The sequence below is a fragment of the Quercus suber genome, unplaced genomic scaffold (genome assembly GCF_002906115.3).
Source record: "Quercus suber isolate HL8 unplaced genomic scaffold, Cork oak 2.0 scaffold_216, whole genome shotgun sequence".
In the NCBI taxonomy this organism is placed as follows: domain Eukaryota; kingdom Viridiplantae; phylum Streptophyta; class Magnoliopsida; order Fagales; family Fagaceae; genus Quercus; species Quercus suber.
The window spans coordinates 536,660-563,030 of record NW_027069674.1 but is presented as its reverse complement, the minus strand read 5'-3'; the positions used below and the strand labels follow the sequence as shown (position 1 = coordinate 563,030).

At 32.0% G+C, this 26,371-nt stretch overlaps 1 protein-coding gene, 1 long non-coding RNA gene and 1 pseudogene across 2 annotated transcripts; all 3 read right to left on the bottom strand.

Moving 5' to 3' along the window:
• Window positions 1-83: 83 nt before the first annotated feature.
• LOC112004768 (potassium transporter 5-like) lies at window positions 84-3,447 on the bottom strand (annotated as a pseudogene).
• Window positions 3,448-12,942: 9,495 nt separating this feature from the next.
• Window positions 12,943-16,271, bottom strand: LOC112004772 (uncharacterized). The gene is made up of 3 exons (XR_010631437.1): window positions 15,936-16,271; window positions 15,307-15,378; window positions 12,943-13,135 (listed from the first exon to the last, which is right to left on the bottom strand). It is a non-coding gene; the product is annotated as an uncharacterized LOC112004772 (long non-coding RNA).
• Window positions 16,272-20,773: 4,502 nt separating this feature from the next.
• On the bottom strand, window positions 20,774-26,095 carry LOC112004789 (potassium transporter 5). Its single transcript, XM_024037017.2, has 8 exons — window positions 25,916-26,095; window positions 25,125-25,350; window positions 24,608-24,856; window positions 23,576-23,626; window positions 22,851-23,111; window positions 22,443-22,610; window positions 22,048-22,302; window positions 20,774-21,838 (listed from the first exon to the last, which is right to left on the bottom strand). The coding sequence occupies exons 1-8, from the start codon at window positions 26,093-26,095 to the stop codon at window positions 20,898-20,900; spliced, it is 2,331 nt and encodes a 776-aa protein (XP_023892785.2). The 3' UTR covers window positions 20,774-20,897.
• Between the last annotated feature and the right edge of the window lie 276 nt (window positions 26,096-26,371).

Here is a 26,371-nt window from a genome sequence, read left to right as displayed (position 1 = left end):
TTGGAAAAGAAAATGAAAAGTTTCTTGCACTAAAAGTATTATTTATTCACACATCCGGTATTCACACGCATTCATATTATGCTTTAAAGTTCATAAGTCATGCCCACTTTCAGCATGCGCTTGTGGGGAATGTCATACACTTCATCACTATCCCTTGAATTTCTTTTTAAGTAAGTGTAAGCATAATCAATCAAAATTCTCTTTCCAAAACTAGCTCCTTTTTTAGCAATCACTTCAGTCTCAGCAATGAACTGAACAATACCTCCATGCCATGCCTTGTCCACACCCTCAATCTCTCTTTCAACTGCCTCTGCAGGTTGCATATGATCTTCTTCAACTTGCCTATCATCCGCTATTTCTCCAACGTTCTCTCCACTATTATTCAGCACTAGTCTTTGGGATGACCTAAAATCGTCACCAATAAAATCTTTCAATCTTTCTATCACAACACAGTGAAACACATTAAGCTCTTTAGGCTCTACTCGGCAAAAATGGAAACGATCTTTGACTGGGGCCTTGCTTATGGGTAGTGACTTGATGGAGATGAAAACGAGAACAGTGCGCAATGCGGGCACATTTGCCACGTAATGATTGAAAATTGGTGGGATGCCTTGAACAAGCTCTAAGTAAAACATGGCGAGCCCAGGTATTCGGCAAAGGCTTGTGTCATCAGCTATTTCCTTTAACTTCTCCGGAGAAATTTTGTGCTCAAGCTCATAGTATTACTTTCTTCTGAAAACATTGTTCCAAGTATACATTACAACCATTAGGACTGCTGCAAATGCTAGGGGAAGATATCCTCCTTGGTTAAATTTGTAGAGGACTGAACTTAAATAGAGAAGCTCTACACTGCCAATGATAAGAATGGAGCAAACTACAAGTATTAAGTGGGTTTTCCATATCATTATCATGACTAGAACTAGGAAGGATGTTGAGAGGGTCATTACAAAAACCATTGCTATCCCTGCATATAGTAAATTAACAACTTGTTAGTTATATTATGGGGCTCTATTTGAATCACAGGAAAGAGCTTGATAATTCTTAAATTTTCTTTCCATTTTGAGTATTTGTGTTAGGAAAATTCTTAGTTTACGTTTTACTAGTAGTGTAAACTTACGTTGTACACATTTTGTGTGTTTACAAAGTAAGTTTATATAGCAAGTACAATGTAAACCTATAAAAGTACCTTTTGTGATTCCATTGTATTATAATTGTATGAATAGCAATCCTTTATCCCATTTTTAGTTTTTCTTAGTTTACGTTTTACTAGCAGTGTAAACTTACGTTGTATACATTTTGTGTGTTTACAAAGTAAGTTTATATAGCAAGTACAATGTAAACCTATAAAAGTACCTTTTGTGATTCCACTGTATTATAATTGTATGAATAGCAATCCTTTATCCCATTTTTAGTTTTCCACTGAATACTCCATGTATCGCAATATGTTATGCTTCTAACTTTTTTCATTTTTAACTTTAATTATTTTATATGAAAAAAAGGGTCAAGTGGCAGGCTACGATTGGTGAAGTATAAAATAAAATGCTTAAAATGGGACAAAATGATTTTCATTTATTTGCATGACTTAGAGTAAAGGCAACTAAAAGAATATGTAGAGTTAAGAGCCTTAGAGGATTACCATAGGCATTGCCAATGTTTGTTGTGGTCCTGAAACCTAAAGTGACAGCTAGACAAGCCAACATAAGAAGGTAATTAGCTTTAGGTACATAAACTTGTCCTTCATACTTAGTTGGTGTGAATTACTTTCACCCGGGGGAAACACCCTAGTGAGAGGGATTGTTGGATTATAGAGAAAGTCTTGGATATTATGGCTTGGCTTGCTATAATTGATGCTAATACGGCCACAACAAAGGTTGGCCAATATAAAGGTCCTGCATCATATATATATATATATATAAGTACCACATTTGAATGAGTTAACTATGTCAAATACCATTTAGACAATACATATATGTGTATGGAGAGAGAGAGAGAGAGAGAGAGAGAGGAAACAATGTGGCCATGGATATGTGTTAGGTTTTTAGACCCCTTAAAACACAACAATTGGATTAACTTAGTTTATTAGCCAAGTGATTAACTTAGTCAAATTATGTAAATCTAGGTTAACACAATCAAATAATCATATCAAGATATAAAGCAGCGAAAATATAAAGAACACAAAGATATGATCATCCAAGAAAACCAAACCGGTAAAAAACCTGGGGAGGATTTAACCTAGCTATCCTCAATGTAAACTTGAATCCATCATATGAAAGAGTAGAAGTTCATACAAAAGAACTTATAAGCACCCACACTCGACTTCTTAATGCTACCCACCAGTAGAACTTACTGACACGACTACGTGCAAGTTTCGAATCCACGGACTCCTTGTTTCTTGGATTCTCCAATCAAGTACAAGCACTCCTGCTTGTGTTTCTTTAAGTTTCAATGACAGCAACTGAGTTAATTATCAAGGTGTTGATAATATCTCTACCTTGAAAACCCTAAGTTTATGTGAAGGAAAGCTCCTCAAGGATCTCACAAAAGATTCACACAAACCGTAAAATATGAGCAACAATACAACCAGAGCAACTTGGACTGCGCTCCAAAACGTGGCTAGGGTTTTCTTTATATACAAGGAGAATTAGATCTGAAACCCTAATCCTTAATGGGCTTGGGTTGAGTTGGAAATTCTACAGAAAAAACATTCTACTTGATATTCGATCGATCGAGTTTAAGCTTCGATAGATCGAGCCAGGCCGAAAGTCACTAATACTTTCTGTAGCCACTCGATTTCAACTTTACATAAACGTACAATTTTGAGCAAGCCTAAACAAGATTAAACAAACTGTTTTGATCATGGTTTGCCAACATTATACATTAGAGTTCTAAATACATCAAATCCTAAGTCTTTAGAACCTAACAATATGCATGTAGTTTTATATCATTTACCTAGTATGGATTTGTAAAAGGTATTAGCAACAAGATCATTGTTCTTGCGAAGGAAGGAGGCTTGTCTAGTATATGCCAATACAAGAGCTGCATAGGTTAAAAAACACATGCTTATTTGAATGGATCGAACTGTGAAGTGACCAAGATCAGCAAATAATTAAAAGTAATAACACTTGTTAACAAACTTTTCAGCTAATTAATTGAAGGTATATATTACAATTTATGTAGGAAAGAAGTTGCAACCTGTTATGGCAAGGACAACACCTCCCAGGGAAATCCAAGCATCTTTTTTGTTCCTTTGAAAATAATCTATGATATACTTAGGATTTATGGCCTTAGCAACACTTGGATCAAATTTGATGAAATTGTAGAGGTGCCCCCAATGAATGCAAACCAAATGCATATTATTGGAGCAAAGCTATACCCTACTTTGTTTGTTCCAAATCTTTGAACCATGAATAGCAGAATCAAGATAACCACTGATATCCAAATAGCCATATCTGTATTAGACAAAATAACTAGTTATCAGTCTCTTGTCATGTAAATTTGCACCTAAAATACCGTATATCAAATTACTGCAATATGAAAGGAAAGAGTCTCAAAATGATCTTTTTTAACCTTTATATATATATATATATATCACATCTAATTAACATCTCATTAATATGAAATTTGACATACATATTAAGAACAACAAAAATATACAATTTAGTAATAAGTTTTTTTAAGAGAAATGATATATCTAAAACATTTTTACAACAAATCCTAAGTGGCAGGTTGTTACTGGTTGTTATTATTGGGGCAAAAAAGTAATTTTAGTGTTAGTTTCAAATTTGAACCAATAATAACTAATCACCTGTGATTTGTTGTAAAAATGTTGTAAAATTGTTGTAGACGTAGTATCTCTTTTTTTTAAAACACTAATGATAGGCCAAGAATGTATTGACCCATTGTGATAAATTAATTAGCCAAGTTTATTAATTAATCAAATTAACATGCAAAGCGCGTGATAGTACAAACAAATCACCAATTATCTAAAGAATGCAGTAGAAAACAAATTGATAAGGTGATTTGTTTACGAATGAGGAAAATCTACATAGCAAAAATTCTACCGGGTGATTTTAAGGTCACCACTTCCAAGAATCTACTATTATCATAACAAGCGGTTCCAAGTAAAGGAATCTCAGTACTTTATACCAACCTACAGTTGAACCCTTATCTTAATACTTAATTGGACTTGTTTTGTAGTGACAATCTTTCCTTTTGATGCATGGCTCTCAGTACGTGACTAACTAATCTGATGCGCAAATCTCAATACGTGGCTTACTCCTTTGCACGAATCCAAATACGTGACTAACTCAATAGCAACCTTTTGATTGTTGTAGTTGATTTGCTGCAGCTTCACAAAGAAACAGCAATAAGATCTTTAATGTTGGTGCAAGAGACTTTGCTTAGTTACAGAACCTAATGACATACAAGAAACGCAGCAAGAACTCTTTCTTCTGTAGGAGGAGGTTAAGGTTTCAAAAAGAAAACCTTATGAAACTTTCTAGGGTTATGTTTTCTTTTTCCACTTCCTTTTTAAATAGGAGCTTAATGGGCTCTCCTATTCCAAATAGGTTTATACAAACCTTGGGCTTTCCTTGTCCAATAAGGATTATACAAACCTATAAACAAATAGCCTTTTAGAGTAAAAACGTTGCTGGCTATAGTCTGAATCCCGTAAGTTCTATTGATTTTTCTAAGTTCCATTTAGTTTATTGGCCTCATCTAATTTTACAATCAATTCTCCTTTTTCAAGTTTGACTTAAAAAAAAAAAAAAAAAATTTCTTGGGATTTTATATATATATATATATATCACATCTAATTAACATCTCATTAATATGAAATTTGACATACATATTAAGAACAACAAAAATATACAATTTAGTAATAAGTTTTTTTAAGAGAAATGATATATCTAAAACATTTTTACAACAAATCCTAAGTGGCAGGTTGTTACTGGTTGTTATTATTGGGGCAAAAAAGTAATTTTAGTGTTAGTTTCAAATTTGAACCAATAATAACTAATCACCTGTGATTTGTTGTAAAAATGTTGTAAAATTGTTGTAGACGTAGTATCTCTTTTTTTTAAAACACTAATGATAGGCCAAGAATGTATTGACCCATTGTGATAAATTAATTAGCCAAGTTTATTAATTAATCAAATTAACATGCAAAGCGCGTGATAGTACAAACAAATCACCAATTATCTAAAGAATGCAGTAGAAAACAAATTGATAAGGTGATTTGTTTACGAATGAGGAAAATCTACATAGCAAAAATTCTACCGGGTGATTTTAAGGTCACCACTTCCAAGAATCTACTATTATCATAACAAGCGGTTCCAAGTAAAGGAATCTCAGTACTTTATACCAACCTACAGTTGAACCCTTATCTTAATACTTAATTGGACTTGTTTTGTAGTGACAATCTTTCCTTTTGATGCATGGCTCTCAGTACGTGACTAACTAATCTGATGCGCAAATCTCAATACGTGGCTTACTCCTTTGCACGAATCCAAATACGTGACTAACTCAATAGCAACCTTTTGATTGTTGTAGTTGATTTGCTGCAGCTTCACAAAGAAACAGCAATAAGATCTTTAATGTTGGTGCAAGAGACTTTGCTTAGTTACAGAACCTAATGACATACAAGAAACGCAGCAAGAACTCTTTCTTCTGTAGGAGGAGGTTAAGGTTTCAAAAAGAAAACCTTATGAAACTTTCTAGGGTTATGTTTTCTTTTTCCACTTCCTTTTTAAATAGGAGCTTAATGGGCTCTCCTATTCCAAATAGGTTTATACAAACCTTGGGCTTTCCTTGTCCAATAAGGATTATACAAACCTATAAACAAATAGCCTTTTAGAGTAAAAACGTTGCTGGCTATAGTCTGAATCCCGTAAGTTCTATTGATTTTTCTAAGTTCCATTTAGTTTATTGGCCTCATCTAATTTTACAATCAATTCTCCTTTTTCAAGTTTGACTTAAAAAAAAAAAAAAAAATTTCTTGGGATTTGTTAGCAATATCTTGATATTGAATACAATTTCCTAGGAAGTTTACTGTATATATGCAATTAAATGACTATCATTTTCATTAGAGTCATCTTGAATTAAGTTGTCATTTTATGCATTTTATGACACTGAAGTTTATCCATGACAAATTGGCGTTAAGGAGATCACACTCAAAAAATTAATTATATATTAAGATTGTAACTAAACTCTAAAAAAAAAAAATGGAGTTAAAATATTTACAATAATGATTAAATTTTATATATATACACAAAATGTGTTCCACCCAACACAAGTCATTGAGTATAAAGGTAAAAATACATGTTAAAAGATATGGGTTAAGGTGATAGCGATCCTAAAACATCAAGCTTTGACAATCTCTCCAATTTAGTTGAAGACAAATCTAGTTCATAATCTAAAAAAAAAAAAAAAAAAATCCATCTGAGAGGCACATTGATTTTTATAAGTTTCATTTAGTTTATTGGCCTCATCTAATTTTACAATCAATTCTCCTTTTTCAGGTTTGACTTAAAAAAAAAAAAAATATTGGGATTTCTTAGTAATATCTTGATATTGAATACAATTTCCTAGGAAGTTTACTGTATATATTTAATTAAATGGCTATCATTTTCATTAGACTCATCTTGAATTAAGTTGTCATTTTATGCATTTTTTGACTCTGAAGTTTATCCATGACAAATTGGGGTTAAGGAGACCACACTCAAAAAATTAATTATAAATTAAGATTGTACTTAAATTCTGATCCCAGTTGAAAGTATACTTATACCTTGTTTAATTTTATAGCATAATTAATCAACTTCTTAAACTAATTGATTATACAATATCAATTTGCACAGGTTGATTACTATATATCAATAATCATTATATGTAAAGAAATAACAATAAAGTAATGAAAAGCCAGTTCGATACTTCGATTGAGGGAAACCTTCCCCAGTAAGATAATCCACTATAATACATAAGAGGAATTCTACAAAATAGTATAATGCCTTCATACCTAAAACTCTACCTAGCTAGTAGATTAACTTATTGCAGAAATTTTCTACAACTTTAGAATGTTTGAACTCTTCAATTACATGGAAGCCTTCATGCATGGATGATACATCCATGCTTCAAAACCGAAGCCTTCGATCAACTACAAAATCCTCCTAAAAAATTGATGATTTTCGCAACAGTGTTGGGATGATAGCTCGGTGGATTTAGCTTTTTATCAAACAACCCAAAGGATGAGGTTAAGGGCGATAAAACATTTCACATCTTTTTTTCCTTAAACTGCTACCTTCTTGTACAAAGGATGATCATAATCTTGAACGAACTTATTATAAGTGAAGGTATGCCAAAACCTTTTATTTTAAGAGCATCTACATTGGTGAAGCCATAATTTTAGCTATTTGACTCCACTAAAAGTTATTTTATATATTTTACCTTCTCACTTTACAAAACACCCAACATTAGTGGTTTTATTTTAGCTTTTAGCACAATAAAATAACATAAAAAAATACAATAAAATAATATATCTACTACAATAAACAATTCATTTATTTATTATTTTTTCTCTATTCTTGACTATCTTCAAGCACTCACAGCACCACCACTGCCAGTGTTGTTAGGACATATGTGAATCATGTTAAGAGTATATGTCATTTAGAATTGACTTATCCTTTGACAAAACGCACTTTACTTGTAACTGTGTAGATCTAGGATGATTTAAATCTTCAAGAAACATGTTGTTCAAGTCAAGAGTTAAACCTATGCAAATCTATTCAAGAAACAAGTGAAGAAGTGTTGTATTTTAAAGCTCGACAGCTAGCTCGATAGATTGTATCTATTGAGGTTTAAAAGGCAAATTTAGCCCGATACTTGACAGCTGCTCGACAGATTCCCTATCTATCGAGATTTACGAAAATCAGTTTTTTAGATCTAATTTCACGCATATCCATGTGTATGTGTTTAGGCTTTCTTTTCTCACAACCCTAAACATATATAAGGATTATTTTAAGGGCCTTCCACTTGATGCAACTTGATGCAAAGGTTTTATTCAAGCATATTGCGACTAGAGACATGTGCCTTAGTTCATCTTTCTCTTAAAGAAGCTACTGCGTTTGTACGCCGTAGGATTTTGTAACCAAGGAGCTTTATGATCTTCATCTTGTGGATGAACTGAAGAACTTTGTAGCCAACATCCTTTTCAAGTTGGTGTGTTAGTCACGTACTTGGATCCATACATTGATTGGTTAGTCACGTATTGGGAGTTGTGCATTGAAAATGAGAGATTGTCACTACAGAACAAGTCAAATTGTGTATTGGGGTAAAGGTTCAACTGTAAGTTGGTATAAGGTACTATGATTCCTTTACTTGTAACCACTTGTTGTGATAATAGTGGATTCTTGGGAGTGGTGGCTTAAAATCACCCGGTGGGGTTTTTGCCTTGGAGGTTTTCCTCATTCGTAAACAAATCACCGTGTCAACTTTATTTTCTGCTGCATTTAACTTAGTTGGTGATTTGTTTGTACTACCACATGTATTGCATGTTAATTAACTTAATTAATTCACTTGGCTAATTAATTTGTTAATTTATCATAAGGGGTTAATACATTCTTGGCCTATCAAGTGTGAAACTCCTATGGGAAGAAGAACCAAAAAGCCAGCAACCCCACCCCAAATCAGCCATAACACAAACACAAACCTAGTAACCCTAAACCCAGCAACCCTAAATCAGCCAAACACGAACCCAACAACCCTAAACCCAACCACCTCCATCAGCACAACCAACCAAATCACACCTACCCACCACCCATTGCTACAACCACAACTAGCCTACCACAACTCAGATTAAAAAAAAAAAAAAAAAATATCACCACAACCGACCATAACCCACAATTGGCCACAAACTAAACGCCTATTTGACCCACGGAACCCAGCAAACCAATTTGACCCATAAAACCTAGCAAACTGATCTGAACCCACAACCCACATACCAACATGTCAATCTAAACCCAGCAACCCCAAATCAGCCAAACACAGACCCAACAACCCTAAACCTAGCCACCTCCATCAGCACAACCAACCCAATCACAGCCACCCACAACCTATTGCTGCAACCACAACTAGCCTACCACAACTCAGATTAAAAAAAAAAAAAAATTATCACCACAATCGGCCATAACCCACAACCGGCCACAAACTAGACGCCTATTTGACCCACGAAACCCAGCAAATCGATCTGACCCATAAATCCCAGCAAACCAATCTGAACCCACAACCCACACACCAACATGTCGATCTAAAAAAAAAAAAAAAAAAAGAAACGAAAAGAAAGAGTTGGTTGGAGCTAGGTAGTTGGTAGCTGGGCAGGCGAGGTTGAGGAAGAGAGAAATCTGAGGAAAAAAAAATTGAGGTTGAGGAAGAAAGGACTAAGCTTTGCAATGGGAATAAAAGAGAAAAGGAAAAAAATGATTTAAATAATCTTTATCAATGTGAATGCAATATATATATATATATATTTAACCTTTGAGTTACAATGCAAAGTTAAAGATGGTTGTGCAATGTAGCTGAAAAGCTAAAATAGATACATTTAGCTCCACCAATGTGCTCCCATTTTTGTAGTTGGTGGTGCTAAAAATAGTAATTTAACTTTTTAGCACCACCAATACTAATGCTCTAATAAAATCATAAAAACCCTAAATAGCTAAACTTCACATTCTCTTAATCAAGAACTCACCACCACCGCACATCCTTGGTGCGATGGTCACTTCACAAGTATAAGTGCTTGTGGGGTGTGGGAGGTAAGGGCCGGGGTTCAAGTCTCTAGGAGGAAACTTCACACACATATACACTTAGATTAGGTTAGAGTAGAAATTCTATCTTGTATTAAAAAAAAAAAAAAAAAAAAAGAACTCACCACTATTGCCATCCCCCTTAGTCACTTGTCTTTTTCAACTCTCTTTAAACTTCAATCTCTTTGGGCCCCTCCTTTCACAATCCTTTGTCCCTTTTATTCCTTCTCTCTAACTATAAAGATTACAAACCTCTCCAAAACAATAACTATTTAGTTAGAAGTCTCTAGTCTTTGAGATCATGATGTCGCGGAAGCTTGAAGAAAGCATACATGATACTCTCTTAATAGAACAAAAATTAAATTATTAGCTTCTAGTAGTAACTCGAATCCACGAGGGGTTTCCTTGAATCCACAAGGAGAAGAAAACTAGAATCCACCAGAGAAATAATTTGACAAAAAGTTTGTGTTTATTGATAATAGTCTGATTTGCCTCTGACGGTCACAAAACATATAAATACTAAGAAAAATGTCTAAAATCCTAATTCGCACTAATTACGTGATTAGGTGACAAAATGCTAAAATTTATCAAAAATGGCAAAATTGAGTTAAATGCAAAATCATAAACTAAAGGCCTTAAAGGTCGTCTCAAAGTATACGAGATCTTATTCTGATTTTTAAACTAAAAGTTATTAAGGAAAAACAAATATTACTATAAATATCAAAAACATTATTTTCGGGGCCTTAATGAAGGAATTCGCCTAAATTTAGGTGACACTCTTAATTTATGAGTCTTGATCATAATGCCATTTCTTTTCAACTTGCCAAATTTGATGCAATTCTGACATTGTTGCCTCGATGGCCTCTACTGGCACCCCCCTTTGATCTTGTATTATCTGTTCTACATTAGATCATAATGAGATTTGCTTCAATCCACACTTCGTTTTCTACAAAAGGTGGTAAATTTTTCTTTGTTTATTTTGCGAATTTTTAAAAAAGTTAAAACTTTCACTCCGTTATTTGGATTAATTAGACGAATTTTTAGTATAGAATATTACAATATGGATTTAAATTGATTGAATCTGATTGAATTTGTTGTGACGTTAATCTGAGCACAACTTTTAAATTCTTCGCTTGAAGTTAAGATTAATTAGTATCATAAAAAAAATTTCTTTTTTCGACTGACGATGACTTGGCCCATCTTGGAATTCTTGTACAGAGATTCTAGAGCCTATAAAAGCAATATTATACACTTATTGTGCATCTGCTACGATGTCTGTGTGCCTAGGGCTAGGGTTTTGTACAGAGCTACTACATTTTCATCAAAGAGTATTTCCTAAAGAACTTTGCACCCAAGCTACATCAATATTTAATTGCTGTCAAGTTAGACATGAATAGGAGATTTGTGTAAAGGAGAAGTTTACTACAAGAAGGAGTCCAACTGGATTAAAGCTGAGCTTCCTTATAGATGTAGGTAGGTACTTCAAAATAGGGTATGATTCCTTGTACTTGTAAGTTGTAACCTTGATTTTTCATAGTGGAGACTTAAATAATTATTAGATGAGGTTTTGTGAAGGTTTTCCCCATCGTAACTATATTGTCGTGTCAATTTATTTTTCATTGCACTTAGCTTTAGATTGGTGATTTGGTTATGCCATTGAATTTTGCATGCCATCAAACTAATTAATCAACTTGGGTAATTGATTAATTAACTAGGTTTAATTCTTAACCCAACAAGCCTAATAAAATAAATAGGCTAAAATGCAAAACTCACCCTCTAAGTTTCTTCATAGCTTATTTCAGTACTATAACTTTGTTTGTATTCATTTCAGTCATCTAAGCTTCAGATTCATTCAATTATGTTCTTTCCGTTAACTTTTGTTAAAATTTTTTGAAAAAAAATCTAAAAAATATTTTTCAATCATCAATTGAATTTTTTTTTAATTTAAAAAATTTGAAATTAATAAACCACAACATATAATAAAAGTTGATGGAAAACCTTAATTGAATAAACTTGAAAGTTAAAAGACTAATATGAATGAAAGTTAAAGGGCTAAAATGTATTTTCGTGAAACATAGAGGTTGAGTTTTGTATTTTAGCCAAATAATATGCTCATGACTTTTTTTCCTCTCTCTATAGCTCTCCTTACAAAACTGGGCCTATTGAGGGCTGCATTCCAAAATAGAATTAGGTATAAATTGTAATCAATAAAGAACCAAATAATATGAGATAGCAACATAGGCATTAAATGGACTTTCCCCTACCATTGCATACATTTTGTTAAAATTTCACACTTTACAAGACCTAAACCACCCCTTGGGAATATAGGGAGGAGAAGGAGATTTAATGCATTGGGCAAATTACAACTTACCCATTTGTGGTTTGGCCAAAATTTAAGTTGCCTACCTGTACTTTGAAATTTGACATTTTACCCACCTGAGGTTAGTTTAGTTGGATTTTCCTAACCCACCTCTATTAAAAACATAGCTAAATATGTGATTTTTCTTCACTTTTATATTTCTCCCCTCCAAAAATACAAAAAACATAAAAATACAATATCAAATAAAATAAAAAAGAATCCAACAGAACACTTGCATCGACTACAACAAAAGTGGGCTATGGTGACGAAATCTTTCGTCACAATATGTCCTTATTTCGTCACCGAATACATATGGTGACGAAACAGCATTGGTCACCTAAACTCCGTTACAGAATGTATTGGTGACGAAAATGTTTTGTCACTAATAAAAAAATGATAGGTGACGAAATTCTTTCATCACCAATAAAAAATGATAGGTGACAAAATTTTTTCGTCACCTAATATTTTCGTCACTAAACTTTATTTTTAGTGATGAAATATTTTGTCACAAAATGTATTTTTTTTCCCAATTTCAATAGATTGGGTGTCGAAGTTTTGCGTCACCAATTGTTTTTTTCTTTTGTTTGTTTGTTTGTTTTTTTTTTTTTTTTTTTTTTTTAATTTCAATAGATCAAACGAATTATTTCGTCGCTAATTTTTGCTTAGAGTCAGATATGGCGATGAAAATTATCATCACCAATTTTTTTTTTATTAATATTCTTTACATTTACTTTCCATTACATTAACCCGTTCACTTCTAACCAAATCCATAAAAAAGACATCCATTCGTTTCTAACCAAATCCATAAATAAAAATAAAATAAAATAAAAACATCCATACAATCTAAAAATGCAATAAAGATGTTCACAAAGTAATTACAATTATTTATATACAAATGATGTCTTAGCTTCCAAACTTTACAGAAAATTATTTGAGTTCAAATAGTCCCACAAAAGCTATCTTTTTGCCACCAATCCCATATCTGCACAAGTATAAAGGAAAATACATCAATAACAAACTAGACTGCAAACCTATATCTCTGATAAGATGTATTACAACAAAAAAAGATTATTATTAGTAAGAAAATGCAGAAAATGTCTACAAAAACTCAATAACAAACTAGACAAAATAATCATAATGCAACATCATATAAAGCCAAACTATAAAAGAAAGAAGACCACAACATTCTCATCAAATAAAACCAAACCCCCATTACAAACCATGGAGAATCATAAAGAATGCAGAAAAATCCCAATTTAAAACAAAACAAATAAAGTGAAATCTAAAACAAAAACTCAACCACCACAACGAATAAAAAATCCAGCCAACACTATTAAAAAAAAAAAAAAAAAAAAAACTAGCCACCACCATTTACACAAAACCCAACCACCCAGATAAACAAAAATTTCAGCCACCGCGATAAACAAAAAACCCACCACCACCACTAAACAAAAAACACAGCCACCACCATTAATACAAAAGCCCAACCACTGCCATAAACAAAACCCCAACCATCACAATAAATAAAAAACCCACCACCAACATGAAAAAAAAAAAAACCTCAACCACCACCATAAACAAAAAACTCACCACCACCATTAAACAAAAAACACAATCACCACCATTAACACAAAAACACAGCCATTATCATAAAAAAAAAACCTAGCCATCACAATAAAATTGGTTTGTGCTTTTGTTTCTATTTCCCTTTTAATTTCAGTGAGTTATGGTTCCTAACTAGAATTAACCATGTTGATGTAATTGAAAACATTATTGCAGGGAGTGTAGCTACATATCAAGTTACACTTTATGTGCACAACAAATGTCCCTTTCCTATATGGTCTGCAACAACACCAAATATTGGCTATCCAAAACCCAAAACACAAAATATTTCAAGCATAAGAACAAACAAGCAAACCACATATAGGTAGTAGCTAGGCCAAGAAATTGGGTGGATAAACAAGCATATATGAGAAAACCCAAATCACAGACAAGATGAACTGAGCAACAAATCATATATTGGCAGAACTCATGTGTTTTTAATGTCCACAACTTCTTCCAATTGCTTCCCCTTGACCCACTATTAGAAGCTGAAAATTATGATAGAGAGCAATTAGAACCATCCCTTGCAATAACAAAGGCCACAATGCCATGAAAAAAAGGACAATAAGCTAAAGCAAAACACAAACAACAACTTCCAAAAACTTGACAAATCAGTTAAAGAGACAAATATTTAAAAGCAAGTTCTAACTCTAGACCAAGTTTCAGATATTTTCTATGGCCACTTATCCTAAGTAAAACGGAAGTGTGGAAGTATTTAAGGGGCAGTCTCATTGTGAGACCTTGATGATGCAATTATATAAAATGGTAAATATTTTGACATTCTACTACGAGGGCAATTGTGGTTGTTGAACAAAGAAGCCAAACATGTTGCCCCTAAAAGCTAAATAATTTTAAAACACAAATATATATATATATATATATATATGGTAGCCCGCATCAATACAAGGTGCTCCTTAGCATCTTTAGACAAGCAATATCCTTTATACACACTTATGAAAGGATTCCACACCTATAAAGGAAGAGAAACTTTATTTCTGTCCGTTTTTATTTTTTTATGAATGAATTCGTTAATAATACAACATAGCTTGGAGTTCAATAAGTTTTATTGAAGACATAAATTCAGAGAGATTACATTACATTCTAACACAAAGGCATGCTTGAACTTGAATGCATAAAGAGCAATAGATGGACTCTAAAACCATCCAATGCAAATTCACCCCAATTCAACCCCTTTGGACAAAAAACCTAGGTTACACACTGCCAACTGAACAATGTAACAAACACATGCAAGAAAGCCCCAGTCATAAAAACACAATGCCGGCAAAATTAAAATTAAAAAAACGATTCTATTTCACTTTCCTAATAAATTTTAGGGAATCCATAGAAACACACTAAATGTATCCAAATAAAGAAGACCCAGAAGAGAAAATCCAACTGGGTATGTAAAAAACTTAACTAAAAGATTAGACAAACTCACAAAGGAATTAACTTTTACATGTAAGTTTCAAACAAAAATAAAGTCAGAAACTTTAATTTGTGTTATTTTTTTCTTGCGCATAACCATGAAACACAAGGGAAAGACTCTATTACCTTCTCCAATCCCAAAATTTATGTCCTAAAACCAACACCCTTTCTAATCTTGAAATCAATATCCTGCTAATCCTGAAAGAAGAAAAAAGAGTGATAAGAGGGAGAACAGTGATGAGAGAGAGAGGATTGATGAGAGAGAGCTTACTAGTCTTTTTAGGAGGCTAAGAGGCGTGGATCTGTACGTGGGAGGAGAAAGAAAGGGTAACAATGTTTTATTTACATAAATAATAAATAAATAAATAAATCAAAAAAATTTAGAGCGCGCCAGAAAATTGGGCACCGCGCAAAAACAAATTAAAAAAATTTTAAAATATGCTACGTAGACATTATTTTTATAATATTTTCACAACAAATTATTAGTAGTTAATTGTTATTAGTTGAAATTTAATTTTAATACTAAGATTACCTTTTTACTTCAATAATATCAACCAATAACAACTTATTACTTAAAATTTGTTATAAAAATTTGTGAAAATATACCCAACAAAACAATGACAACCACACCTTTTTTTTTCTTTTCTTTTTTAAGTTTTTAATCTAGAATCAACGAGAACCACACGCATTTGATAGAGATTAGAGATTAGAGAGAATTAAGTAATATAGTAATGGAAAATGGAGAGCAAACTTACGCTGGCATTAGATTTTCTGAAATAGAAGTTGAATCATGCATTTCAAAGAGCTGTTTTGCAGGCATTCTTGGAGCTAACCAAAATGAAGAAAGAGACGAAAAAGGAACAAAGTATCAGACTATTAGGAAGACAAGAAGAGAGAAGCTAGAAAGCTAAAGAGATCATTTTGAATTGACGGTGATGATGAAGTTTTGTATGTGAGAATTTTGGGATTAGTTAATTGATAAGACTAGAGAGAACAATTTATATTAAAAAAAAAAAAAAAAACCTAGAGAGAATAAAAGGCAGGACAAGAGAACACGTGAATGAGTTAAGAATGAGAAGAAAAGGTTTTTGGGAGTGGGGCCAAGGAAAAGTAAATACAAGTAAAGGAAGTTAAAAAAGAATTATGTTAGGAACGTAATTTTTGGCCCAATTTTATACTATAAATTGCTATATAGTGAATTGTGATTAGTAAGAGGATGTCAAAATGTCATGTGGGGACACAATCTTACTAACACAATTCGTCATATGGCGAGTTGTGGCACACAATTGTACTAAAAATTGTGCCCTTAGTCTAATTCGTTTAAAAATTCATTACGTTGTCTAAATTTTTTGAAAATTTTTAAATAATATAAGAGGTATTTTATCATTTTTGTAATAAATTACAAAAAATATAATCTATTCTTTAATTAATAATATGTTTTAATCTCTTTACAAAAACATTATTATATACTATATTATACAACTGATTGTTAAAAGTCACCTGAATTAAGCTTTTTTTCTTTTTCTTTTTTATGATAATTATGATTAGAAAAAAAAAATAGTAATTTTAGTTAATTAAGTGATTAAACTTAAAAAGTTACTTAATTTTTATATAACATTAATTAATTCATTATATATATAATAATTTTTATTATTTTTATGATTACAATTAAAGAGTTGGATTACATGTTCTATATGTTCTTAACGTGCATGCCCATTTTCATGACAATCAGATGTAATTTACTATTTGATCTATAAACTCATATTCTATGTATTATTTTAAACTACAAAAACTTGAATTTGAATACTTCATTGATGAGATTACTATTAATTTTTTATCACCTTGAAATTTTGTAAACATAAAACATATATGAAGATAATGTAATCCAACGGTAGATTTGCCAAAATTCACATTGAATTGAGAAATATAGGGCCGTGTTCAAGTTAAACCTAATGTAACTTAAAAAAAAAAAAAACTTTAAAAAATGATACACCACTCAATAACTTATAATTGAATTCATATTTTGAAAATCTAACCGTTGGATTACATTTTCTATATGTTCTTAACATGCAAGCCAATTTTCAAACCAATCAGATATAATTTACTATTTCATCTTTAAACTCATCTTTTATGCGTTATTTTAAACTATTAAAACTTGAATTTAGACTGTTGATTGATGACATGCCTATTAATCTTTGATTATCTTGAAATTTTGTAATCATGAAACATATATGAAGATAATGTAATCCAACGGTAGATTTGTCAAAATTCACATTGAATTAAGAAATATAGGGCCGAGTTCAAGTTACACCTACTATAACTCTAAAAAATGATACACCACCCAATAACTTATAATTGAATTCATATTTTGAAAATCCAACTACTGGATTACATGTTCTATATTTTCTTAACATGCATGCCAATTTTCATGCCAATCGGATGTAATATACCATTTGATCTTTAAACTCATTTTTTATACGTTAATTTAAACTACTAAAACTTGAATCTAGACAACTGATTAATGACAAGCCTATTAATCTTTGATCACCTTGAAATTTTGTAAGCTTAAAAAATATATGAATATAATGTAATTTAACAGTAGATTTGTCAAAATTCATGTTGAATTGAGAAATATAGGGCTGTGTTCAAGTTATACCTAATGTAACTCTAAAAAATGATACACCACCCAATAACTTATAATTGAATTCATATTTTGAAAATCTAACCATTGGATTACATGTTCTATATGTTCTTAACATGTATGCCAATTTTCATGACAATCGGATGTAATTTACCATTTGATCATTAAACTCATCTTTTATGCGTTATTTTAAACTACTAAAACCTGAATTTAGACAATTGTTTGATGACATCCCTATTAATCTTTAATCATTTTGAAATTTTGTAAGCTTAAAAAATATATGAAGATAATGTAATCTAATGATAGATTTGTCAAAATTCACGTTGAATTGAGAAATATAGGGCCGTGTTCAAGTTATACCTAATGTAACTCTAAAAAATGATACACCACCCAATAACTTATAATTGAATTCATATTTTGAAAATCCAACCGTTAGATTATATGTTCTATATGTTCTTAACATGCATGCCAATTTCATGCCAATTGGATGTAATTTACCATTTGATCTTTATACTTATCTTTTATGCGTTATTTTAAACTACTAAAACTTGAATTTAGACAATTGATTAATGACATGCCTATTAATATTTGACCACTTTGAAATGTTGTAATCATAAAACATATATGAAGATAATGTAATCCAACGGTAGATTTGTCAAAATTCACATTGAATTGAGAAATATAGGGCTGGGTTCAAGTTACATCTGATGTAATTCTAAAAAATGTTATACCACCCAATAACTTATTATTGAATTTATTTTTTAAAATCCAACCGTTGGATTACATGTTCTATATGTTCTTAATATGTATGCCAATTTTCATGACAATCGGATGTAATTTACCATTTGATCTATAAACTCATCTTCTATGCATTATTTTAAACTACAAAATCTTGAATTTGAACACTTGATTGATGAGATTACTATTAATTTTTGATCACCTTGAAATTTTGTAATCGTGAAAAATATATGAAGATAATGTAATATAATAGTAGATTTGTCAAAATTCACATTGAATTAATAAATATATGGTTGGGCTCAAGTTATACCTGATGTAACTCAAAATTTTTTTATACCACCCAATAACTTATTATTGAATTTATATTTTTAAAATCCAACTGTTGGATTACATTTTCTATATGGTCCTAACATGCATGCCAATTTTCATACTAATCGGATGTAATTTACCATTTAATCTATAAACTCATCTTTTATGGATTATTTTAAACTACAAAAAGTTGAATTTAAACAATTAATTGATGACATGACTATTAATCTTTGATCACCTTGAAATTTTGTGAGTATGAAAAATATATGAAGATAATGTAATCTAACGGTAGATTTGTCAAAATTCACATTGAATTGAGAAATATAGGGATGAGTTCAAGTTACACTTGATGTAACTCAAAAAAATGTTACATCACCCAATAACTTATTATTGAATTCATATTTTGAAAATCCAACCGTTGGATTGTATGTTCTATATGTTCTTAACATGCATGCTAATTTTCATGACAATTGGATGTAATTTACCATTTGATCTATAAACTCATCTTCTATGCATTATTTTAAACTATAAAAATTTGAATTTAAACAATTAATTGATGACATGATTATTAATTTTTTATCACCTTGAAATTTTGTAATCATGAAAAATATATGAAGATAATGTAATCTAACGGTATATTTGTCAAAATTCAAATTGATAAGAAATATAAGGTTGTGTTCAAGTTACACCTAATATAACTCATAAAATGTTATATCACCTAATAACTTATTATTGAATTCATATTTTGAAAATCCAACCATTGGATCACATGTTCTATATGTTCTTAACATGCATGCCAATTTTCATGCCTATTGGATATAATTTACCATTTGATATGTAAACTCATATTTTATGCATTAGGGGTATTTTGGTAATTTTAAAGCAATAAGGCTATTTCGGCCAGTTTTTAGATTTCTGAGGTATTTCGGTTATTTTTTAGGTTTAGGGATTATTTTGGTAATTTTTTGTTTCAGGGATATTTTGGCCAAATTTAGGTTTCAGGGATATTTTGGTCTTTTTTAGGTTTCGTATGTAGTTTGGTCATTTTTTTGGATTTGGGGGTTTTGGTCATTTATTAGGTTTAGGCAATATTTTGGTAATTTTAGTGGTTTTTGGGCATATTTGGTGATTTTAGGGGTATGTTGGTCATTTTAGTTGTTTTTTTAGCATAATTGGTGATTTTAGAGATTGTAGGAGTATTTTGGTCATTTTAAAGGTTTCATGGATATTTTGCTTATTTTAGAGATTTTGAGGATTTGTTGGTCATTTTAGTGGTTTTTGAGCATATTTGGTGATTTTATAAAAATCGACTTTGGTTAGGGTATGAATATCTATGGATAAACAGACCAGGTAATAATTGGATATGGATACTATTTGGGTAAGGTAATCAGATATCCTTGGATAAATTAATTGGGTCGGGTATATATGGGTATACCCTGCCCATGGTCATCCTTAATTATTTGTAAACAATAGGTGACAAACACTTATTTCATCACCAAAAATAGTGTTTGGTTAAACAATAGGTGACGAAAATTTATTTCATCACCAAAAACACCTACATCCTAATATTGGGTGACGAATTTAGAATTTCGACACCTTTGGTAAGTCTTCGGTGATGAGAATATTTCGTCACCCTAAGTTTTCCTTTTTTTAATGACCTATAGTGACGAAATAAATATTTGTCACCAATTTGTACATCATTGGTGATGAAATTTTGATTTCATCACCAATTGGTACATCTTTGGTGACGAAATATTGATTTCCTCACTAGATTTCGTCACCATAGCCCACTTTTGTTGTAGTATCATTGGTAGACAACTTAAATTTCGGTCAAATCTCATGTGGAAAAAATGTCAAATTTACACCATTCAACCAAACCATAGGTGAGTAAGTTATAATTTTCCCTAATGCATTTAAGTGGAAACTCCATGGCCAACATTCAATCCCTGTATGATAAAAACTGTACTAATTTTAGAAAAAGGCATATATACAAAGACCTTAGCTTGCGTATGCACCTTCACTACATGTTCTAAAGCTCATAAGTCATGCCCACCTTTAGCATGCGCTTATGGGGAATTTCAAATACATTTTCAGTTTGTCTCAAATTTTTCTTCAAGAAATTAAAAGCATAATTAATCAGAAATCTCTTTCCAATACCAGCTCCTTTACATGCAACTACTTCATTCTCACCAATTAAGTGAACAATACCGGCATGTGATGCTTGCTCCATAGCTTCAATCTCTCTCTCCAACTCTTCCTCAACATGCTCTACATCCTCATTTTCATCCTCTTCATTAACAAACTCAACTTCCAATTCACCATCGTTTTCACCATTACTAAGTTTCCTTTGTGAGAACCAAAAATCATTTATAATAAATTGCTTCAATCTTTCAACTAACATTTTCTCAAAAGGCTCATCCTCAGAACGTACATCAGTGTACCCATACCTAACAACACATCGAAACACATTTTGGTCTCTAGGCTTGACTCGTCGAAAGAGGAAACGCTCTTCCACTGGGACCTTGCTAATCGGTAGTGACTTGATAGTGAGAAAGACAAGAACTGAATGCAGTGCAGGAACATTTTCCACATAGTGTTTGAAAATGGGTGGGATGCCTTGGACAAGCTCTGAGTAGAACATGGCTAACCCAGGCATTCGACATAAATTTTTTTCTGCAGCTATCTCCTTGAGCTTCTCTAAAGAGATTTTGTGGTCAAGCTCATAAAAGTACTTTCTTCTATGCACATCATTCCAAATATACATTATAGTCATTAGTATTGCAGCAAAAGCTAGGGGAAGATATCCTCCTTGATCAAATTTGTAGAAGACTGAGCTTAAATAGAGAAGCTCCACACTGCCAATAACAAGAACATAGGAGATAACTAAGAGTATGTGGGATTTCCATATCATGATCATGATTATCACTAGGAAAGCTGATGTGAGAGTCATCACAAACACCACTGCTATGCCTGCATGCAGAAGAGGAATTATTCATTATTCATCATACTAATACTACAACAACAATAATCAAGTCTTAAGTCTAAACACTTTAGGATTGACAATAGATTATCACCATTCTAATCAGCGTCAGCCACATGTATACAATCACCAAACATCTAGATGAAAATTCAAACTGCAAAAAACACTAAATAAAATGTTAAGTGGGATAGTGGATTACCATATGCATTGCCAATCTTTGTGGTGCTCTTGAAAGCCAAAGTGACCCCTACACAAGCCAACATAAGAAGGTAATTGACTTCTGGTATATAAACTTGTCCTTCGTACTTAGCCGATGTATGCACAATTTTCACTCGAGGGAAACACCCTAGTGAGAGAGATTGCTGGACTATAGAGAAAGTCCCTGAAATCATGGCTTGACTAGCTACTATTGATGAAAAAATAGCCACCACGAACATTGGCCAATACAAAGGTTCTACATCACAAGTAGCAAACTCAATTAGTTAGCAAATCATGCACATTTTATATAAATATACCACAATAGACAGTGTGGATACATTAACAAAAATATTCATGGTTAAAAATTAAAGATAAAAAAAAGCACGTTTCTTCTACCTGGAATGGACTTGTAGAAGGTTTCCTTGACAAGATCATTGTGTTTACGAAGGAAGGATGCTTGTCCAGCATATGCTAATATGAGAGCTGGGTAAGTCACTGAGCACATACTTACTTGTATGGACCTAACTGTGAAGTGGCCAACATCAGCAAATAGTGCTTCCGTTCCTGCAATCATTAAAAATATACTTCATTAACAAACTTTCCAAGTAATCCAAATAAAGATGAATTTGGATTAACCTTCTTCTTTTAGCCTTTTAGCTTATTTGTTTATATATAGCCTTTTAAAGTCTTGATCCTTTTTAGGTAGCACTATATTTTTGTCAAGTTTCAATAAACAAGCTTCCAACAAAAAGTTAATCCAGAACGTGCTTAAGATTTTCTGTGAATGGCGAGTGAAATCCTGACCTGTTATGGCAAGGACAATGCCACCTAGAGAAACCCAAGCTTCTTTCTTGTTCCTTTGGAAATATTGTACTATGTATTGTGGGTTTATTGCTTTGATGACTGTTGGATCAAATTTGATGAAATTGAAAAGTCCAATACCCCCGATGAATGCAAACCAAACACAAATTATTGGAGCAAAGGTATAGCCCACTTTGTCAGTTCCAAATCTTTGAACCATGAACAAGAAGATCAAGATAGCAACTGATATCCAAACAATCATATCTGTATAGGGAAAAAAAAGTGATTTGAATAACTTGTTTACAAGGGAAAAAAAGAGAAACAGATCACTGTTTTATTTAACTTTGCACCTATGTATTACTTATCAAAGTAGCAATTCTATAGCACTATTAGTAAAACTTTTGTCACAACTTGCTAAAATAATAGCGGTAAATAATCACTTTCACAAAAACATGATTATTTACCACTATTATTTCTTCACAACTCATGGTTGATATGTCTCTAGACTAATTAAATGAGTGCAATTTGTAAGGACTAAATTATTCTAAAAGTATTCATAAAAATAAATTATGGAAAAATACTCTTCCGTGTAGTGTGTTATTATCAAGTTATAAAATTACACGAGTGTTTTTGTGAAAAAAACAACACCCATAAATTATTGTGAAAGTGAAAAGAAATTTTACTGTTACTATAATAAAGGGGAAAAGTAAAACATTAATGTGGGTTACCTTCTGTGATTTCAGTTGTAGCGTTGGTGATCCCTCCCACAGCGGATAAAACTGCCATTAAATTGGAAAACAGGAAAATTGCAATTTGTACGTCAAAAAGTCAGACAAAGTAAGGAGCCACCACTCAGGAACGAAACTATACTTTGTCTTTTAAACGTTTTTTTTTCCTTTTCTTTTTTCTCTTTTCTAATAAATCGGCGAGATGACAATAATGGAATCGTGGCCCAATCTACACTGATAGGAATAATAGAAGATAGGAAATGAGGACCCTTAAAATTTACGATTACTTTGACTTTGAGGGTAAGTCTTTTTATATATATGTTAAGAAGGGGAATCCCAATAGAAAAATGAATTTACAGCTGATTTGATAGACTCATACGATAGAGCCGGCATGATTTCACTATCGAAACTAAAATTATGGTCAATAATATCATAATTAAATTTTTTTTTTATCTGTCAAATCCACTAATATCTTGTTTATTATTTCTTTTTTTGACCTTTTTATTTATTTATAATTTTAAGGAAAGAAAAGTATGCAAATGTCTTTTAACGTAAATCCAAGCAAATCCAAAGAATAGTACTATATTCGTAAATCTAATTTATGTGTGGATCAATTTAATTGCTCATATAGTAAAATCTTTTATTGTTTAATAAGTATCCGAGCGTAGCTACCTCTATAATTTGTATTATTTGTATTTATTAGTTATTTCCTTCACTATCTAGAAGATAGGAATATTAAGAATTCAAAATTTGTTCCATTTAAAAAAAGCACAAAGTTTACAAAAATATTATATCGCAGATTATACACATTTAGAGGCCATAAGAATTGTTTGCCAACAGTTTTTTCTTCTAGTTTTTGTTTTTTGTTTTTTTATTATAATTTATTTGTTTATGTACCATCTTTTTAAGGCTCAGTTTTTTTGACATATAACAATTTTTTAACCAACTTTTAGTACGTAAGCAAATCAACAAAGTGTTCATCCAAACACGCGACTTTATAGAGTTGTAGCGTAACATAGAAGAATGACATACCTGAGATACAAGGCGTAAGGACACCATCCCCAATCACCATGGAAGTACCAAGCATTGTTGCAAACAATAAGAAGAACTTGGCAAACTGGCTGTTTTCCAGTTTAGCCTTAACCACCGATGCTATTCGCTGACGACTACTTGGTAACACAAGCTGGAAATTAGAAACGTCCTGATCCTCAGCTTGCTGATTTGGGATCAAACCAACCTTGGCATATCGGCATATAAGAGAGTACAAAGCAAACGTCCCTCCTACAAAAAATTAGTAGACATTAATGGAGTTGATATATAATGATAAAAGTTATGTCAGAGGTTGTGTCTTTTGGAAAAATATTAAAAGAAAAAAGAGGAAGAAGAAGCTTTTTGTGTGATTATATATATATATATATATATGTGAGTGTGTGTGTTCGTATCCAATACAGCACAAGACTAAATTGAGTATGCCATCATATAGGCATATATAGATGTCCTTATAAATATGAGAGAGAGAGAGAGAGAGAGAAGGGTTCGAAGATGTTACCTTCGCCATTATCATTGGCCTGTAAGACGATGAAAACGTACTTAACCAGAGGGATTAAAGTGAGGGTATAAAATATCAAAGAAAGAACACCCAAAATATCATCGTTGTGCTTGATGCCATCAGTGAAAGTGCTTGCATACACATATAGCGGTGAAGTACCAATGTCTCCGTATACAATTCCTATGCTCTGGAATGCTAGATGCAATATCACTGACCACCCCACAGCCTGAAAATTTAAAAAGAACATATCCAATTAGTCAAATTTAAAACTTAGATTAATTATTAATTTTGTTTTGTCCTTGTTTCCAAGCCATGCAATAAACTTGTGCAAACCTTGATAATTACCTCCTTCGTTTCATATATGCATTATTGTTTACTCTTACACGGTGTAGATTCCACAATTACATAAGATCCACATGATAAGAATAATTATATGCATATTTAATGTGCGAGATACCTTCTCTTCAAGAACCTCTTTTGGTTCAATGTCTCAAAAGACTCAAACATGAAAAGTTCCTTTGTGGTGGTAGTAAAACAAAACAAAACAAAACAAGAGCAAAATAAACAATAGTGTCTATATATTTTGGAGAAGATAATAAACAATAGACTAGGTTACTATTAAAAAAAAAGAAAAAGAGATAGACTTGGTTACTGTTAAAGATATAAGAATAAAAATTATATGAATAAATTTCGAAAAAGTCAGTTAGATATGATGCTGATAATAATAATACTTAATTATTTGAGTTGGAAACCATGCAGGGGAAATTTGGTTTGTGAGAGTGCAAGCAAACCTTGGAGTCATGGCCATGACGACCTGGAACAGTGGAGGATTCGAGGTACAAGGAATCGAACCTTCGTAAAATTCTCTTCCCATTGAATTCATCAGAAACCTGCCCTATGCTTTGTTCAGAATTTTTTGGTGCTACTTCACTAGACATTTCTGTTATCCCAGAAACTCCACTACTGTCCATATATAGAACAATAACCTCAATATATGTTTATATAACTCTCTCAAACCGCAAGAGTGGTAGAGATCAGCGATGACAAGAATGAAGAAGCAGTGCACTGAGGAGGGGTTTCTAGAAGTGAGGATGGAGCCATGGAAGTGATGTGGTTTATATATACAAAAAGACTGAGCCTACATGTTTGAATTAAGGGCCAATAATACCTTTTTTTTCCAAGTCCGTGTGAACCCACGGGCTAGAAAATTTTTATTTGTGTACTTCTTGTTGTATAATCTCGTGTAC

What these genes read in the sequence shown, in the direction of transcription:
- LOC112004789 (XM_024037017.2), bottom strand. Translation starts at nt 26,095, where the DNA reads ATGGACAGTAGTGGAGTTTCTGGGATAACAGAAATGTCTAGTGAAGTA. An exon ending in CCTTACGCCTTGTATCTCAG is followed by an intron (nt 23,627 to 24,607) that starts GTATGTCATTCT and finishes ATTTAATGGCAG; the next exon opens with TTTTATCCGCTGTGGGAGGG. An exon ending in CTTCTACAAGTCCATTCCAG is followed by an intron (nt 22,303 to 22,442) that starts GTAGAAGAAACG and finishes CTTGTGATGTAG; the next exon opens with AACCTTTGTATTGGCCAATG.